A 20408-nucleotide genomic window follows, 5' to 3' on the forward strand; every position below is an offset into this window, starting at 1 on the left:
TCTCTAAGGTTAGCCTTGAAACTGGAAACCTTACGTCAGTGTGCATTGAAAGTGAGAGAGAGGGCCGAGAATGAACTTGGTGCAGTGAAGGCAGCCCCCAGCCACAGGTGGCTCCCAAACACCTGAAATGTGGCCAGTGAGCCAGAGGAACCGGACTGTTAATTGTATCTAAATAGTCACACGTGGCCAGTGGCTACTACATTGTTCGGTGCAAAGCTAGACTGTGTATTTTCATGTAAGTAGGGTTCCAGGAGAATTATGCATGCTCAGACTCCTGACACCAAGCTCCTCCCAATTCTCATCTTGCTTTTTGGGGACAACTCAGACACTTAGCACTGTCCAGGCCCTGCCACCACGCGAAGGCTTAGCCCCGCCAGGGGGACTGGACCACATACCTGCACGAGAGGCGGCTTCCAGCGCAGGTTTTTCAGGGGCGCGGGGGTGAAGTGGAAGGAACCCGTGGGGCGCTTCTTCAGCAGTAACACGACTCCGGTGGGATTCTCCCGCAACTTCTTCACCAGGTTTTTTAGCTGCCATCCCACCTTCAAAGAAAGAAAATGAAGAAAGGGGACTCACTCAGAAATAAGGCCAAAAAAAAATAATAAAATCTATGAATGTGTCTCAAGGATAGAGACACATTGGTGAGCAAATAGATATAAATAGGCTGATACAAATATGTTCATCTTAGCACTACTTAGAATGATGGAAAATGGGATATAAAGTGAAAAATTTAAAAATTCAAGCACAATGGCTCTGGATTTAGTTAAAAGTTCTAGAGGGGAACATTAAGTCTTAATTCACAGTGAAAAACTCACCACAGTTTGCCGATTAACCTGAATGACTTCATCGCCAGCATGAATCTTCTGGGATCTGTCTGCAGGAGACTATTAGAAACAAACAGAGAGACGCGTCTTATTTTTTTAAGCTTTATAGTTCTTTCTGCTTTTACTTCTTCCTCCTTCTTTCTTCTGTAGACAATGAGCAATGGAAATATAATTTTCTCAAGGAATTTATTACATGGTGTACATGTGTTCCCTGCAACTACATCGTCTGTAGAACATGGCGAATGAATACTTGTGTTATCTTTTATCCGGGGTCTGTTATAACAGATAATCTGCCAGTTACAACAGCCGGGGTCACATCACCTACCAGAGAGTGGGGCACACTGTCGACATGATGAGCTGACAAAAGCCAGTGGTTCATCTAAAAGACACCTTACCTTTACTCTTAGCAAAGTTAATCTTGTGAAAGCTGACCCACTGTTTAACATGTAAAGACCATCACTCCATCACTGTGTCATCCCACCTCCTATTAAGTGATTGTTAAAGCTAAACCTTATTGTTCCTCAACCTTGTTTTACAGGTTGTCACAGTGGTATTAAAATAGAAAGATGGTGATAAGAGAAAAATTTGTTAGAGACAACAAGTTTAAATTCTTTTCATTTTCAGATTGAATTCAAAATAAACACATTTCAGGTGTCAAAACAAACTTCCAGACTTTGTTTTGCCAAATAATAGTTTATTAAAAATTTGCAAATATAGATATATTCACATGTGTGTACATATAGATATATTGATTAATCTACTTGTAAAATATTTTGGCCATAGTATTTTTGCTCATTTAATTGAACTAGAATAATTTATAATTAAAATATATTATATGGCCTGGCTGGTGTGACTCAGTGGTTGAGCATCAACCCATGAACCAAGAGGTCTCGATTTGATTCCTGGTTCGGGCCCATGCCTGAGTTGCGGGCTTTATCCCCAGTAAGGAGCATGTAGGAGGCAAAGGAGCATGCAGGAGGCAGCTGATCAGTAATTCTCTCTCATCATTAATGTTTCTACTCTTTCTTCCTCTCCCTTCCTCTCTCTGAAATCAATTAAAAACAAAAACAACAACATATTTTTTTAAAGAAGATATATTATAAGAACAAAAGAGAAGGAAAAGATAAGCCTTTGATTTCAAATGATAGTCAAATGTTGTCTAGGCCAGAGTATTTTATTTGGTACCTTATATAACTGGCTGAATCGCCAACAATTTACAACTCTCCTTAAAAAAAAAAAAAATAGCACCTCTGAACAGGGCCGGGGGGCGGGGGCGCTTCTGAACTAAACTCAAGACACACTTGCTTCATTTTCTCACTCAACTGTTGTGACAGGCTCAACAAGAAATGAGCAAAAGCAGCATGAAACTGAGGAAACATTCCCTTTGATTCATTTAGGTCCTACACAAAGCACGGGTGTGACTGTTGTTTGTAAAAAACATTTAACATGCTGCCATGACAACCAGCAGCGCCTCACCTGAGAGACTAGCATCGTGGAGAGCAGAGCGAGCTGGCCTCACTCCAATCTCTCTCTTGAGGGAATTAAAAATAAATGCACGTGTCAATGCTCCTTCTTGCCCTGTGTGTCAGGTGCTTAACCCACAGCGACAGACCAACTTTTCCAGTTCATCTTCCTGGGCTAACGATTCCTTTAAGGTAAGCATCACATTATAAAAGATGGCCTCGAGGCCAGGGAGCCCCTGTTTACAGATGTGCAATCTTAAAAAAAACAAGCCAATGTCCTGAATTGACTCCCCTTGCTAAGGATCTCCATGCATTCATTTCTCAAATGACCTACCAAGTGATTAAGGGCTGTGCTTGGCAGAACACTGGTAAAGAGAGAGCCCGATACCAAAAGTCTCCCCAGGGCAACAGCCCTTGCCTATCTTCACCAGGAGGCGGGCTGCTGAAAAACGATGCTTGTTCTGGTTTGCGGCAGAAGGGTGATGACCTGAAGAAGAATGTATCCATTCTTCAGAAGCTAATCTAATGCCCACCTCATCTCAGGGGGTCAGGGGGGACAGGAGTATGTCAAGACTCCTGTAAAGGTTTTGACCAACATCAAAAAAGAAGCCTGATAGAGAATCACTAGATACTGTTCAGCCTGACCTTGAAAAAATTATAGTGGCTTCTCAGATAACCTCCAAAACAAAGGCGGGGGGAGGACTGGGGGACTGAGATGGCCCCTGGCATTGCTTCAGCCTGGAGTCCAAGGTAGAGGACTATGGAAACCATGGGTTTGGCAATGCAGTGGCTGATTTCTGCCCACTACCACCCACCACAGGCTTCCATGAAGACATTCTGACTGTGAAGTCATTGAGAGCTTAAGTGACAGCTGGAAAGCTGACCCGTGGCTGGCACTTTCATCCAGCATGAACGGTAAAAGATCCAGATTAAGCCCATGAGCAGTGGACTCTTACCTAACCTCCCACCCTCATCTACAAGTCTTAGCGAGTGCTCAGCACATTCCAGGAACTCGGTGAATATGGCTAAATGTCTGAAAGAATGAATGACATTCTCAAATGGATTACCAAATAGGATAAGACAAGTGTTCATTTTATTTTTTTTTACCTTTAACTGGATGGAAACCACCTCTCTCTGGATGACTTGGATCAACTACCCTGAATCACTCATCCAGTCTTATGAGTCTGGTAGGAATTCTAGGAAATATATCATCACGTTTGACATTTCCTTTGGTTCAAAAGCAACTTATTTAGTCTCCCATTCAACTCTCATCCTTCAAACAAAAGGGGGGGTGCATTTTGAAGACAAAAAATCTGTGTGCCTTCTGAAAAAAATGTTATAGTGTTCTACACATATATCTAAGATTGAAATGGCTTCAAGACCAGAGAGAATTTGGAACCACACAGGTCTGGTTGTTAATTCAATCACCAGATCACCAGTGCAAAACTTCACCTCAAAAAACTGAAATAACATCTGAATCCATCCAACCCTAAAACAATGCACTGAGCGGTACACGAATATATTCTTGTCATGGTGCAGCTGAAATATACAAAATGCCAGATAAAGATAAGAGATGAACTGCGTAATCCTTATGCATTTTTTCTTTTGCACCCTCCCCAGCCTAAAAGCAGTACTGTTATTGCCTATCAGGTGAGGTGGTATAAAAATTCCTAGTGATGCCCAGGCCGGGTAGAGTGTCGTTCCGATATGCCAATGTTTCAGGCTAGACCTCTGATCAGGGCCCATACAAGAGTCAACCAATGAATGTATTAATAGGTGGAATAACAAATCAATGCCTCTCTCCCTCTCTCTCTCTCTCTATCTATCTCCCTCTATCTCTCTCTCTTCCCCTTACCATATCTCTCATTCAATAAAAAAAAAACCTCCCAGTAGTTCTCAGTATAGCTCAACAGAGAATGCTTAAAGACACTACCATCTTCTACTTTTCCATCTGCCAGAACCACACAAATTATCTATAATTCATTGACTGCCTTAAGCAATATCATTTTCTTACTACAAAAATCAACTGTGTGTCACAAACTCTCATCAAAGTTCATGCCATTTTATTTTATCAAAAGACCTAGCAGCTGAAGCTCTAAATTCAACACATATTTTCACCAGATTAGAAAGTCGGTACCAAACTTCTTCTATTTTAAGAAATCATTTCCTCTTGTCTTAGTTGATTAAACAGTAGATTAATTCCACAGACACAGGCTTCCTTTACACAGATCCTGGAAGCTAGTCAAACACTCTAAGTTTCATATCAATGTCATTTAAAAGCTAGCCATATTATAGGTTGCCAAAAAAAAAAAAGCATTCACTTAGCTCTACTTCTCACAAATTCAAAATGTTTGAAGGGCTACAAAGAAATACCATTCATGTAGCAGAATTTCCAAAAGAAAGATGACAGTGTACAAAGTCTCTTGCAGTAGAAATAGCCTTGCTCTTTCTATTCAAAGGCTGGGGGGGGGGGGCCTAAATTGCATTATCATGCCAAATATTATGAAAAACAACTCTACAAAAAGAATCTATGTCATGCAAACATCCCAAAATAGTTGCTTTGGTGACACATAAATTCCGCTGAACCAAAAAAACACACCATATTTTACACATCTGCTTACCAATTCTGTTGAGTGATTCTTGACAGCAAAGAGATCATTGTTTTGTATTCATGCATGAGCACTTCCAGGGTGCAAAAGGGATACTTAACACAAGGGGGTGGGGGTAGAAACTGGGCAAGGTACATGAACAAGAGCAATAAAGGGCAATTTAAATAATAAATTGACAGCAGCTGGTGATAAGCAGTGTGTACTAGCAACAGAAATAAGCAACACGGGCACCCACGCCCTCCCTACAGATAACAAAACAGCGGACACACATTCGAATGAAAAGCGTGGGTCTCTGTGTCTAATTGGCTTCAACATCCAATAGCTCTTCCAGTTAACGGACAGGCACTTACGTTCTCCGTGGTTCCAGTGATCACATGCAGTCCATCGTAGGTCGATTTGATGTACATGCCCTAGAGGGAGTCACAAATATATTAACATTCAGAAATACAGCCGCAAGTGGGACTTGAGCTTATCAAACATTAAAGGCAGTCCCTGCAGAACAATACTCATTGTTAAGCCTCCTGAAACATTGTGAAACACGACCCTGAGAGCTTCGAAGGACAGCTACGCCAACCGAAACACTCGTGAGAGCAATGGGAAGCGGCATCTCTTTGATGCTGTCGCTTGTGTCCCAGGCACCCCGAATTTTGCCATAGCTCTGGGGACTTGGAAGGAATCTTCTCAGCCCCGCAGCATGAATGAGGCCTTTCAAACGAGGACTGTTCTCTCCTGACCACCTCTTTGTCTGGCGACACAATACAGTCAGTTACATTTGAGATCAGCAGTCGTGGCAGGGGACTTACTCAAGCCACTAACAACCCAGACCAGGATTATGAACGAAGATGGTTACCAACACTACAGAGGAAGTAAACTAGAAGCAGGCACCCTTCCGTTTTTAAGATACATACACTCCTTCCTAAAGGGCCTGCGAGGCACACTCAGAAGTGAATTCGCCATGTCAACGAGGACACGTTTCTGCAGTTTGACATGTCAGATATAAAAAAATGTTTATTGAACTTTCTAAAAAATATACTTTTATTGATTATATTGACTTCAGAGAGGAAGGGAGATGGGGGAGAGAGAGAGAGAGAGAGAGAGAGAGAGAGAGAGAGAAACATCAATGATGAGAGAGAATCACTGGTTGGCTGCATGCCCTCGATGGGGATCGAGCCTGCAACCCGGGTATGTGCTCTGACAGGGAATCGAACCGTGACCTTCTGGTTCAGAGGTTGATGCTCAACCACTGAGCCACACCGGTTGGGCTACTGAACTTTTATAAGATGGGGAGAGCAGAAAGTTGATTGGGCAAAGAGTAGTCTGAGCTTTTATAAGATGGGGAGAGCAGAAAGTTGATTGGGCAAAGAGTAGTGGCTCAAATAGGTATCAATACCACAATAGCGTAGATCCTCCCAAGAAGTCATTTTGACCCTGAACTCGCCCTCCTCAGCCACCCACACCCTCTCCAATGAGAACCTCCTCAAATAGGACACCTTCAGGGTCTCCCCACTCCTCTCCTCTCTGGTTGCTTTCATCCTCAGAGCGAGCAGCTTCTCCCCACATGCGGTACTCCTCCGCCCAGAGCACTTGCTATAACTTTACCGTCTGAAATGGCAGCTCCATTTCTGCCCACTCAGGCCATTTCTCCGCTTCATGTACCTATAAACTCCCCCTAAGAAACCTTCCTGCCCAGTCTGTTATAACCCACCATTCACTCTGAAGCCGAGCAGTCTCCGCATACATAGTTCTACTTAATGAGAATGAGGGCTTGTCGACGTTGGGTTGCTTTTGGGTTTTCTGTCTGAGAGCAGAGACTGCCTTGATATCTCCACACAGCTGCTAGGCACTCTCTCTCCCTCCTCCTCCTACTCTCCCTCCTCCACCTGTTCCTCACGGGCTCCTCCCCATTCTACTCCTCCTCCTCCTCCCCCTCCACAGCAGCTACAGCAGCCATAGCCACCAACCACGGCACCTGTACTATGTGTCCAGCATCTGGCGCTCAGCAGCCATCATCTGACTTAATGCTTTCAACAACCCTGTTATTATTATTCTCTTTTGACCGAGGAGGAAACCGCCATGTAAAGAGGTTAAATCATTTGCGGGCTGGTGTTAAACCCTGACTGAAAGCCTCTAAGCTCACCAATGGGCCTCAGGGTTTCTTCACTTAAACTTCAGCATGTTAATCGCATGGGCTGCATGCCAGGGACCGGGCAATCCAGGTGTCCAGGCGCTGAGCTAGGTAGCGAGGCATCTGCCTGTGTGTATTCTCTGGGCCTGGTGTTACAACGCTCAGACATGACCGGCGAAGCATTTCTGAGTGTTTTTTTAAGAGTCATTCCTTCCAAGCAGCCTCCTCTCCTCCGTCCTAAGCGCTGACACTTGCAGAGCACCTGCTGCTCTGCACCCAGAGACCAGCTTTCCTCTGTGCAACTGTTTTCTATGTCCCTGCATTGCTAAGTCCTCAAAGGAAAGTTGTGGAGACAATCCCTTCAAGGTCTGAGTGGGCAGTTTTAAACCTTATTTATTTTTATTGTTTTTTAAATTTTACTTATTTAATGGATTGGGGTGAGATCGGCCCACATGAACATGTGTGGATTTCGATGCGACAAATCTGTACATTGCCCCATGTGCCCACCACCCAAAGTCAGATCTTATTTTTATACTTTGAAGCCACAAAACCTACCAAACAGGTCAAGATGGCAAATTCCTAGCGACATGACGGGAGACGGTCTAATTGAATTCTATCGATAGTGAAAGCAAGGGGGCATCATGAAAAGGCTTTCACACATGACGGCGTGACTGCTGTCGGCGTGCTTACCAGGCCTTCCCCGGGTCTGACGTTCGGCAGGTGGACTTCCTCCAGGCACGCACACTGGCTCATGACAGGGTCCGTGGTAGAGCGGATTGTTTTGTCACAGATGCCATTTAAAACCTTGACCTAGAGTTGGAGAGGCAAAGTGTCAGGAAAGGCTCAATCATTAACCAGGTTTATCTGGAGTTGAGTTTTAAAGCAATGCGCTTCGCCTATCATCTTTAGCTCTGGCCGGCAATCATTTCCACAACCGCTCCATGAACGCATGGCACTGTAACTCCACGTTTATCAGCATCTGTGGGAATGTGCCACTCTCAGCTCTGCCTCAAAAGGGCAGCTTTCCTATTATCTCGTTTACAGCCACTCAGGCACCGGCTGGCAGGCTGAGAATCATCGATTCCCAGCCCTCTGTAACTTTTTAGTGATCATTCACATTCCCTGTATACCAAATAGTGACAAGGGTCAAGTCTTTTTACCTGCCCCTGTTTTATTTTCATCGGTTTTGTCTTTTAAAGCAGTTCTCAGTTTACAGAAAAACTGAACAGGAAGTGCAGAGTTCCCCCATACTTTCTTTTCCACCCAGTTTCCAATAGTTATATTATTATAGTGTAATTAATAATAACAAGATATCGTTAACATCTTGCATTAGTGTTACATTTGTTGCAGTTGGTTAACCAATATTGAGAAATTATTATGAACTGAAGTCCATAGTTGACACTGGGTTCTCTTTTGTGCTGTACAGGTCTATGGGTTTTGACAACTATATGGTATCCTGTATCCACCATGACAATATCATACAGAATAGTTTCTCTGCCCAAAAAATCCCCTGTGCTTCACCTCGTCATCTCTCTCCCCCTCCCCCATCATGAATCCCTGGCAATCACTGATCGTTTTAGTCTCCATGGTTTTGTCATTTCCAGAATGTCAAATAGTTATAATTATACAGCATGTAGCCTTCTCAGACTGGCTTCCTTCACTTAGTAACATGCATTTAAGGTCTCTCCATCTCTTCATGGCTTGAGAGCTCATGGCTTTTTATTGCCAAATACTCTTCAGCAATAAATTGTCTGGATGGACCACAGTTTATTTATCCGTTCAGCTACTGCAGGACGTCTTGGTTGCTTCCAAGTTTGGGCAGTTATGAACCAAGCTGCTATAACATTCTGTGCAAGTTTTTGTAGATATAAGTGTTTCATTCTTTCAGATAAATACCTAGAATTGCAACGGCTAGATCACAGGGTTAAGAGTATGTTTAATCTTGTAAGAAACTGCCAGGCTGTTTCCCAAAATGCTGGAGCATGCTGCATTCCCAGCAGCAACGGGTGAGGGTTCCTGTTGTTCCATGTTCTTGCCACCATTTGGTGTTGTCGTGTTTTGAACTTTAGTTATTCTACTCAGTGTACAGTGGAGTCTTGTTTTAATTCAGTTCCCTAATGAGACGTGATGTTAACATCGCTCCCGATGCTTTTTTGCCAGCCGTACATCTTTTCTGATGAGGTGTCTGCTCAGATCTTTTGCCCACTTTTTAATTGCATTGTTTGTTTTCTTATTACTGAGGTTTTAGGGTTCTTTGTATATTTTGGATCCAACTCCTCTATCTGATACGTGTTTTTAAAATATTTTTTCCAGTCTGGAACTTATCTTTTCCTTCTCATTGCATTTCATGGAGCAGAGTTTTAAATGTTAATGAAGTCTAAGCTCGTCAATTTGTCTTCCATGGTTCATGCTTTTGGTGTTGTACCTCAAAGCTCATCACCAAACCTCAGGTCACCTAGAATGTCTCCTGTTCCTTTTCCAGGAGTTTTATAGTTTTTGTGTTTTAAATTCAGGTCCATGATCTTTTTTGACGATGGTGATGCTCGCATTCTTTGAATGCTAAACACTGACAGAGTGAAATTCTGGAGACAATGTGAGGATCCCTCGTCAACGGTCTCCGTGTAGAAATTATAGTGGGCAATGTGGTCACTCCCCCCAATCGGATCCATCTAACCTTTCAAAATTAAACAACCAAAACAATCAGGAAATTCCAAAGAGTGATTTTTTTTCCAAGGGGGAGAATCCAACAAGTGACACTTTTTTAATTCCTCCAATTTGTTTAGCCTCCCTATTTATGGAAAATATATTTATAGCAGTTTCACTGCTAAATTCCTCAACATCAGTAGGAGCAAGGCCTTATCAAAAGAGCACAGGCTAGCTCATGTCAAAAGGAGGAAGCGATGATGAATAGTTACAAAATGCCATTAAACAGCCACAGTACATCCCCCGCATCAGAAGGCTTTTGCCAAGAATTTTTTTTTTTAAATCAAAACCGTCCTCAAGTGAAATCGGCAGATCAGTGTCACCCTGATTAACAGGCTAGCCATCCATTTAAATAAAACTGCACACTGATGAAATGTTTATAAGAAAAAACAAAAAGCAGAAGAGCGATCCCAATATATCCAAGTTCAGCACAGGAATTTGCACAGTAGTTGGTCTTGTTGTTAAGTAACTTTTATTCTTCCCTTTCCATCTACATGAATAGACCCATATCCCGAAAGCCAATATTTCAAAGTATATCCTGAGGTAACAGACCACAATGCATTTGCTTTAATTCCTGTAATTCTCACTGTTTTGGGAAAGGGAATTTTGCAGTAACTTTGAGAACGTATACTTACTACGGATAGAACTTTATCCTCCATTTCTGCTACGAGACAATCCTAAAGAAGGGAAGAAGAAAAATGAAAACTAAATACAAGAACTAAAATTTTTCTAAAACTGTTGGCTTAAGTTATCTAGATATTTCTTGCAGCCAAGATGGTCCCCAACATGTCCCCCACCCTGCAGCCTGAGAAGTCCTGGGTGGACAGAAGGATGGATGGAAGCAAGACCTGGATGGAGAGGGTAGAGTGGGAATGGAGTGGCCATTCGACTCCTCTTAAGGCTCTGCTCAATCATGACGCAAAGGCCTTCTCAACCCAGGAACCCATCTGACTGATTAACCTAAAAACCTACAAAAATCACTGGGCTGAGATCCACCTGCTGTCCAGACTGTGCAGAGAGTAAGACAGAAGCCAAGGTCCACAAAACCTGACGAAGGCTCCCAAATGCAACCCTGGGGCTCAGCTAGCACAGGACCAACAAGCCAGGCATCGTTAGCTCTGGGCCTGCCTATAAGAATAGCTTTCAACTGATTAATTAACCTAAAAACCTACAAAAATCACTGGGCTGAGATCCACTTGCTGTCCAGACCGTGTGGAGAGTAAGACAGAAGCCAAGGTCCATGAAACCTGACGAAGGCTCCCAAATGCGACCCTGGGGCTCAGCTAGCACGGGACCAACAAGCCAGGCGTTGTTAGCTCTGAGCCTGCCTATAAGAATAGCTTTCAAATAAGGGCTCAGCCACCAACGTTTATTTTAAGCACCACTGAGATTACATCAGATATTTCTGTCCTTAACAGATGAGAAGGGTTCAACAAAACATTCATTTAACCCAGTGCCAAAAATGTGGTCTTGAGGTATGCTATTAATGACGTTAAATAAAGGGCTGGAATGCGAAGCATTATTTACTCAGCTTAAGAACAAAAGACTTGAAGCTGCATGAACCGGGTTAGCTGATTATAGGAACCACCATTGTCCTGTCCAGAAGCAGCCAAAGCGAAACTCCCTCCGTTTCTACAACCTGCTGCAGTCCAGGACTCCAGGCTAGGAGGCCGTGTGCACACAGAAGAAAAGGGAGGCAAGCGCCATTCTTCCATTTTTTCAGCACCACTAAGTATAATCCCAGGCCAGGGCATTCTATGGAAGATGCTAATTGTCTGATGTACATGGAGGATGTTAATCACCTCAGCTGGAATTGTCAGTTTCCCTTCAATCACCAAGTCATGTGAAGTCACGCGGGAGTGGGGATGGAAAGAGCTACCGGTTTCTACCCTAGGTGATTTCGTCATCTGATTTTCAGGGTCTTCTTACATTTTTCCAAAAATGTCTCTCCCTGGTACAAATGTGAGAAACAATCATAGAAAAGAGCAGCCGAGTGAGAAAAGGGGGATGAAAAGAAACTGAGAAATGCATTTCTACACTGTGAGTCTAATATAAATTCTAACCACGGGAACAGCCTCTGTAAAACATGAGTACCAATTAGTGCTCGAAACCGCGCTTTTCCTCCTCCGATTTGAGGGTGGCACAAAACGAGCAACTACCACGATGGCCCATCCCCTGTCAACACCATCTGAAGGACAGATCATTAACTAAATGTCAGCTCTAGAAAAACAGAACCCTTCTGTGCTCTTAGGCCAGAAATGGAACTAATCATTTGTATTTATGACCTTTCCCTACAAATCCGGGAATGATATGAGCACGTCATCACCGGGAGATAATCACCCACAGGCAGAGAGCGCCTCTCCACGCACTGGGGCCCAAGAGGCAAGGTGGATGTGTGACCTCACGGTTCCTCATACTTGATCCTCTGAGGGATCCGAGAAGCCACCAAGAACATGGCTTTCTCCCTGTGGTAACAGGGCCACAGGCGAGAGGAATGGCTGGAGTCGGTGTGAGAAAGGGCTCGTGTTTCACGGCCATGCACATGGGCCCCCACACCCCTTCCTCTGGCGGGGAGGCAGCTGCAGGCCCGACAGCATGCTGTTTGGCACGAAGTCCGTGGAATGGAAAAAGGAGTCCTGGAACCAAGTCCCCTCCTCATGAGCCAGACAATGGGCTGAGGTGGTGACAGGGCCATGGGGCGAGAGGAACAGCTGGAGTCGGTGTGAGAAAGGGCTCGTGTTTCACGGCTATGCACGTGGGCCCCCACACCCCTTCCTCCGGGGGGGAAGCAGCTGCAGGCCCAACAGCATGCTGTTTGGCACGAAGGCCGTGGAATGGAAAAAGGAGTCCTGGAACCAAGTCCCCTCCTCATGAGCCAGACAATGGGCTGAGCTCTGTCACACTGCTCGGTCACCTGGCCCCGCGGACTGGGGTCAGCCTGCCTGGCAGAGACCCGGCCTGGGCAGCCACCAGCGGCCCCTCCCTCCACGCCCTTCCTTATGCTGCCTTCTGACTACCTGAGGAGCCCGCGAGTCTGTTTCCCCTCCCCATGCCTCTGTTTCTTTCTCTGGAAGTCAGGGGTGATCAAATCGGCCTCAGAGAGCTGCTGAGAAGTATACGTGGTAACATGTGCCAGGCACACAGTACACAACTGATTCTCAACCAGGACGCAGTAAATGGCCTCCTGGCTTTCTCCTCGCCTGTTTTCGGGGCTAGCCTTGTTTCCACTGTTTTCTTGGGTTTTACATTTCTCATTGCTTTCCACACTGGAAATCAGCACCTGCCACTGTCCTCCTGGCTCTCGCTGTTGTGATTCCAGTTTTCACGTCATCGCAGCTTTGGGAGGATGGATGGACGGCTTCGCTCCACTTTCCTCCCTACTAAGGTAAACTCAGTTTTTCTCCCAAACCCCCCACTGTGCTTCTATAGTCCTTGGTGTATTATTTTTTGGATGCATGTATATATTCCAAATACATATATACATACATTAAAAAATATTTTGGTCACTATTTATCTTCCTAGTGTAGAAATCTCATCTAATCACCTAGTAAGGTAAATATTAGCATTTCCATTTTACAGATGAAAAAATTGAGGCTCACACGTTTTCAGTGACTTGTCTGAGGTCCCAGGGCTAATTAAGGGGAGAGGCAGGGTTTGAACCTATCTTTCCCTGAAGCATACGCTCAATGAACACCAACGAGAAAACAAAGAAAAAAATGAACCACAAACAAACAAAACAATACCTCTAGTATCCTTTAAATTTGGGTTAAATTTCTCCTAAAAGACAAAATCTCACCAGCTTTTTTAAACATCAGCTTATCTCATTCATTTGAACAGACATTTAAAAACCATGATGTCATGAGGCCCCCAAAGCCAGGTGAACGTGAGGAGGAGACTCAGTGGGCGCCCTGCTCCGGAGGTAACTGGACCCAGACCTCAACCTCCCAGAGGGAGATCTTGTCATCATCACTCATACAATCACCTGTACGGCTCTAAGGAAAACACATCGTCCTAAGGCGATGCAGTAAGACCATTCGGTCCAGACAAGCAGCGTCACGCTGGCTGGATTTCCCAAATGTCCTCCTCGCCATAAGGGTTACTCTAGCCACATGCCTAAAACAGGATTCCACTCTAATACTTCCGGTACCTTCCCTCCTAAGAACTCCTCTAACTTTATATTTTTGTTTATTTATATTTTCCTTTTCTTTTCCCTCCAAAAACTGTAAGTTCCATAAAGTCAGGGACACTTTTATCTGCTTATTCATTGATATCCCTCCTGCCTAGAAGAGTGGTAGGCACATAGTAAGTGTTCAATAAATATTTATGGAAGGAACAGTCCAAATGCCTACAAAGCCAACACCAACCTACTTAGGCAAAGCAGATTCATCTCCTGAAAACAAATGCCACCTCAGCCTTCAACTTCATCACTTTCTCCTCCTCTCCCTACCCTAGAGCAAGGGTAGCCTGAATTAAACAGTCTAGGACCCTTTAAATAAAACACAAGGACATCTGTGAACGCTGAGAAAGAAGATACCTAGTAAAAAGGGCTCCTGGTGGCTAACTGGGCTCAAATTAAAACAAAACAAAACAAACAAAACCTACCAGCCATTTCTACACAGGGGTCTCTCACACAAACGGCACTTCAGGGAGAAGCCTGCACTGAACTGCCTGCCTGAACTGTGTTCCTGCCATCTGAGCCAGCCCTTATAAAGGAGTTCCTAGAATCCTATTTCAACCAATAGGACTGAGGCTTTCGCCATCCAATCGGAGCTGCACAGCTCTGACCAACCAGAGCAGCTTTACTCTGACCAATCAGGATAGTGCAAACTGTGAGAATATGCAGTCCTCATTTGCATGAAGACAGACCAATCAGAGACCAGGGGCAGGGACTTCTGTCTATATAAGCCAGCTCCTCTCTGGCTCAGGAGAGTGCACTTGCCCTTTCCACCAATGACTGAACACTGTTTCCCTGGCTGAGCTGAAACACCAAAGATGTCTGAATGGACAGGAGGGGAGCAGAGCAGCGGGGAGCAGGCCAGAGCAGACTGGCACAGAATGCAGCAGACCGGCAGGACACAGAGCAGAGCTGTCTAGCCAGAGAGGGCCCTGGCCCCAGGGCTGCCTCACAGCCCTGCTTTATCACAATCGAGCTGTTTTACACTAAGTAGTTTTTCCTTCTTCACCACACCCCAAATTGGGGACGCCTATTGGCACTGAATTGGCACCAACAACCATTGTTTGACACACTCATGAGCAAAACATTCCCATTTGCCAATTACAATGTTTAACTTTGACTCTTGCACTGTCCTTTTCATTGATCACAAGTAAATTCTTTTAAAAATCAAAATAGGAGGCAGAATATAGTGGGGAGAGGGAAGCAGAGAAGAAAAAGAAAGCTGAAGGTGTCAGAGAAATAAACGTCTTCCCTCACGAATGCCAGGACTCAGTGGCTGGGTGATTAATGTACCGCGAGTGGTATCAGACTGGCTTTGTCAAGATTACTTTACACATCATAAAACAGAGCAGAAACTCAGAGCCACTTCAGCGGTTCTGCGCTCCTAAGAAGATGGCCTGGAAAGCAAGTGATGAAGTCACATGTGCCTTAAGTTCAATGGCTGCCCAGGACTGGACCTCAAAGCCAGACTCCACTCCCCATGTTCCAGGAACAAAAAGAAAGCGCCCGGCCCTTCAGAACTGCACCTGTTACGCGGCACAGGCAGCAATGAGCAAAAGACATGCTCTACTTTTTGCCAAATCAGCGGTGGGAACTAATGTGGAATCAGAATTTTAGAAACAAATGAAATGTGAAAAAAGAGCAACCTCTTCCTTACATTTTATAGCCTCAACTCCATTCAAAAATATTTTACAGTGTCTGCTAGGTGCCAGGGAATAGGACAAGAAGTGACCTTACGAGCTGATGGTCTAATAAGAAATATTTTAAAGTTCAAGTCACAGAAACTAGTTAAAAGTTAGATTGATACAAATCTTCCTGGCCCTAGGCCTGGCCAATGAGTTGTGAGTAAAACTGACACATGTCGTTTCCAAATGAGAACATTCGTCAGCGTACAATCCTCCGAGGTCCTTGGTCTCTCTGCCTGGGACAAGGAACAGGAGATGCTGGTTATTCTGCCAGCCTATGTCCTCAAGTGAAGAGCACGGAGCAGCTCCCCAAACTGACCCATTTGGATCTAGATCAGTGGTTCTCAACCTGTGGGTCACAACCCCTTTGGCAGTCCAACGACCCTTTCACAGGGGTCGCCTAAGACCATCCTGCATATCAGATATTTACATTACGATTCATAACAGTAGCAACATTACAGTTATGAAGTAGCAACGAAAATAATTTTATGGTTGGGTCACAACATGAGGAACTGTATTTAAAGGGCCAGGAGGTTGAGAACCACTGATCTAGATAATCAAGAAATGCACTCTGAGGTTGGGAATTACTTGTTGCTGCATCATAACCTAGCTCATCCATCCTGACTGGTAAACCCAACCACCAGCGGTCAAAACGAAAAGAAGACTGAGAACAAAGATTATAGTGAAATTTAGTTACTCCAGAATTTCTATTTGAAAAAAATTAAGTGCTCAGACATTTCAGAGAAAGTGCAGGACCATTCGCTCAACTATTTTGAAATTAGAGAAGGTGATCTTTGAGGTAAAGGCCGCTGGTTTGGTTCCATTTTCAGAAACCATCGACTCAATGCCTCTGATTTAAAGGCTTTCATCTCTCCCCAGTTCTAATGGGGGAAACGGAGAGAGAGAGAGAGCATGATGCCTCATACCGCACGTAACCCTGTGAAGAAGAGGAAAAGGGAGGGGGAGGAAAGACCGGTTAGGAGGCCACGGCGACGCACTGACCTTCTGGACTGTGGTGGTCAGGTCCAAGCAGAGCTGAATGATTTTGTTCTTCGTGACTGAGAAGTCCGTGATCCCTGTAAACGGGGCCCTGGAAGGCAAAACATGTTCTCTTTTAAAAAGTGTGGGGGTGGGGGAGGGGACCCCACTGGGATCCCGCACTATGCCGACAAGCAGAGCTCCTCAACAAGCTGGCTTAAATTATGTGTTATGTAACCATTCCTCTCAAAACACACAAATCCGGCATCTGAATAGGAAAGAGAGAAGTGCTAGACAAAAAAAAAATACATTAAAAATGAGCCAAGAGAATTAACGTCCCTTCAGAAGTCAACCAACAGCCTTCATATGACCAAATCATCATTAATGTTTAACGTCAGTCAAACACGTTGGCACAGTTTCGCGCTTCTCTGAGCTGAGGTTAATGTGGCCCTGCCAGTCACTTTCCAGTAAGTCCCAAAGGGGACCTGGAGACCTCCCTCTGACCCAGCAGCCTGCAGAGGCCCCGGGGGAGGCAAAGGAACGGATGATGGTTCGTGTTCCTAAGACGAAGCACAGGCCTCTGTGCCGCTCGGGCCCTGCTTTCACAGGACAGTCTAGCAACCCGCAACTCACCGGTCCAGCCAAGATAACAAGGCCTTGGCCGCGCCTATGAGCTCCACCACAGAAGTCAGGAACTCGTTGGGGGGCTTGTGGGACGTGTTCCCGTCATAAGCTGGACTCTTCCGCCGGCTACTTATGTAATTCTGTAAGTTGTGGGAGGACGCTCGCAATTTCAGAACCAAGTTCTTCATATTGTCGGTTTCAAGGCCATAATTCTGTGGAAAATAAAATCAAGCAGAAAAATGCACAAACAATTAACCGTCTCCAAACTCTCATCATAACTCAAAAGCACACGGAATAACCTGAATAACTCCTACAATGGCCACAAAGCCCTCTATCATTTGCCCATAGTGCTGATCTCACCTAGAATGGCCACACTGTCCCTCCCCCAGCCTACTCTTGCCTCCGGGACTTCGTTCTTGCTAGTTCCTCTTTCAAAATGCTCTTTGGAGAGATCTTGGCAGGGACAGGCCCCTCTCACTAACATCCAAATTAGCCCAAACGTCTCCGCTCTTCTTTGATGCTTCCTGGACTATCTAGAGCAGAGTTCTCAACCTGGGTCCCTACTGACACTGAAAGTCCGAAGACTCTTCGGGTTGTGGGAGGAGGACTGTGTACATGGCAGGATGTTCAGCTGTCCTATCCTCACTAGATAGCAGTAGCACCCCCCTCCCTAGCTGTGACAACCAAAAATGTCTGCAGACATTGCCAATACCGCTCAGGTCACTCCCTGGCGCCTCACCTGTCACCTCTCTGAACCATCGTATTTGCTGCCGCCATCCTCGCTGGGATGCAGGGCCAGCGAGGGCCGGGGCTGTGTGCGCGGCTCACCACTGTGTCTCCAGCCCAGCGGGCAATAAAACAGGGACTGAGGGGATGCGTGTCCATCCGAGAAGACTCTCCCAGAAGCAGAGCGGCACTAACTGAATGTCAATTCACCTGAGATGTAATTTCCGTCTCGGGAGCTTCTAGCCTCTGTTCTTTCTGAACGATGCCCCACTTACTTGGGTGCTTTTTAAAAAAAATCAATTTCATATGACAACATTGCCTCGCCTCCCTGGCTGATAAAGAACAAATTCCAGGAAACACCGCATCAATCTGAGATGACGCTGGCTGGAGGTGGGAGATGAGTCTCTATATTACCATCTGTTTAGTCAGTTTTACAAAAAGCGAAGACCTTTCTGGGGTACATAACACTGTGGCAGCAGTAGCCCCCGGCAAGAAGGTGGTACTGTTTAACCACTGGGACTAATCTCATGGCCCACATGACAACTTCCTCTGTGCCAGGAACTGGGCTGAGTGCTGGACAAGAATCATCTCAGGTAAACAGCCTGTGCCGGTGGAAATGATATTTTCCCTGGGGGACAGAGACATTCAGTAAGTTCTGCAGTTACACAGCTAACCAGTGGTAGGGGGTGGGGTTCGAACCCGCGCCATCTACAACGAGGGTACAAGCTTCCGGTCGCGATGCGGTATGCCCCCCTTCCACACCTCCTGCCCAAGGAAGAGCAAAGTGATAACAGAAAACGGGACAAGAAAAAAGGACAGTGGCCAGTGATCCTAGATCCAGCTCTAACCAACGACCTGGTTAACTCGCCAGTTCTCTCCTGACCTGCCCCATCCCCTCTACTGTGTTCGAAGCTTCCTTTAGCCAGCAAGGCCTCACCCTCTGAGAGGCCAGCAGGCCCGCTCGGTCTGAGCAATGCTCTGTCCCCTGATCCAGACTGTCTCTTAGCCCCTCCTCTCTCACAGCCCCAATCTGTACCGTCCCAGGACAGCCGTGTCTTAAGATCACAATAAACAAAGCATAAATATACCGGGGAGCTCTTTTTTTTCCCCCCAAGATGAACAAAGGTAATAACAATAACAGCAAGGCTTTACCTTAATGAAAACTTTAACTAGCTTTTATGTGATGCTTCAATATATGCTGCTTCCCAGCTGAATAAAAAAGTATTTTTTTTAATTTAGATAGAAATCTTGAAAAAGAGTTAGGTACCAATACAAAGAAAAAAAGCTCCCAGATCCATGAACTAAAAACTCTCTTGCAAACCTTAAAAATAAACTGTAAATGTCATAATAAAAATGAGTGCTCTGTATTAACGGAAATGTTCTCCCTGAACCTTCCATTCATTCGTTTTCCCCTCACTGTCCTTTTCTAGAGACCAGCATATGAAATTGTCCTTGAATAGAGAAGACAGAAATGAAAAGATGGACTTGCATCATGGCCTTTCAGTTCAGAGAATCAGACTCACAAGCAAATGGATAAAGAGCCACATGACACAGCTTGTCCTAAAGGACTGGTGACTATCGCTGAAAGGAACTGTCCCTTCATTCGCTCAATTACTCAGCCTGCCAACTCACAGCAAGCTATCTGAACTAAAAGCAGAAAAGCCTGCTTTCTGAATGCCAACGTCACCATAAGTTACTGGGAACTTTCACTACTACACACAGCAGTTACTTCTTGAACTCTAAGGGGATTAAATGCATGTTAGTGTTGCAAGAAGCTTTAAACCTCAATCTCCTACAAACCTACCACATTTGATATTAAAATAACAGCTTCTTATTAACTGGTTCTTTTCATTTCCACTCAAATTGCTGGTTCTTTTTATCCCCCCCCCCCCAAAAAAAAAAAAAAAAAAAAAAAACAAGCCATGAGACTGGAAGGATGAATAGATGAAGCTATAATAAAAAATAATTTTTAAAAGAAGGGAAGGCGGAGCAAAGAAAGGCAGGGAAATTCCTTTCCCTATGACTCCATTCCACGGTAACAAGAAAACAAACTGATGGTATCAGCTCAAGAGAGCTTCTACTATAGAAACATGACCAGGAAAGGAGTATTGACTTCAGTGCCCCACAATGAGAGACAGAAAAGGAATAATTTCTCAGAACAGATTTGATTATGTTCACCAATCTTTGCCCTAAAACCTGTCTCCTTCACAAATTGCTTAAAGGTAAGATATCAAGAAAATACAAACTGGGCAAGAAAGGAAATGAGCCTCCGAAAGTCAACACGTGTACTAAAAACTCTCCACAGAGATGTCACTCCATTCAAAGTCAGCCTTCGGGCCATTTCCTGGTCTGGCAGAGACACACGAGACAGGAGAAAACAAAACAGACGCTTACTCTTCCGGTGCCTTACACTGTACACACTCTAGGGAAGGGAAATCTTTTTTAAATATTTTTTATTGATTTCAGAGAGGAAGAGAGAGGGAGAGAGAGATAGAAA

The 20408-nt window shown here is 44.8% G+C and overlaps 1 protein-coding gene across 7 annotated transcripts in view; it reads right to left on the reverse strand.

The window, feature by feature from the left end:
• Positions 1 to 20408, reverse strand: part of CNKSR3 (CNKSR family member 3) — a 72945-nt gene that overhangs the window by 10644 nt on the left and 41893 nt on the right. For all 7 annotated transcript variants that reach the window (XM_005872869.2, XM_014545044.1, XM_014545046.1 and 4 more), the window contains 7 exons: positions 17195 to 17397; positions 16586 to 16673; positions 10360 to 10401; positions 7712 to 7831; positions 5247 to 5306; positions 816 to 884; positions 396 to 542 (listed from right to left, as the gene is read on the reverse strand). In XM_005872869.2, coding sequence (XP_005872931.1) covers positions 396 to 542; positions 816 to 884; positions 5247 to 5306; positions 7712 to 7831; positions 10360 to 10401; positions 16586 to 16673; positions 17195 to 17397 — 729 coding nt within the window. The remainder of the gene's footprint in view (positions 1 to 395; positions 543 to 815; positions 885 to 5246; positions 5307 to 7711; positions 7832 to 10359; positions 10402 to 16585; positions 16674 to 17194; positions 17398 to 20408) is intronic.

Source organism: Myotis brandtii, unplaced genomic scaffold (genome assembly GCF_000412655.1).
Source record: "Myotis brandtii unplaced genomic scaffold, ASM41265v1 scaffold395, whole genome shotgun sequence".
NCBI classification, from domain to species: Eukaryota; Metazoa; Chordata; class Mammalia; order Chiroptera; family Vespertilionidae; genus Myotis; species Myotis brandtii.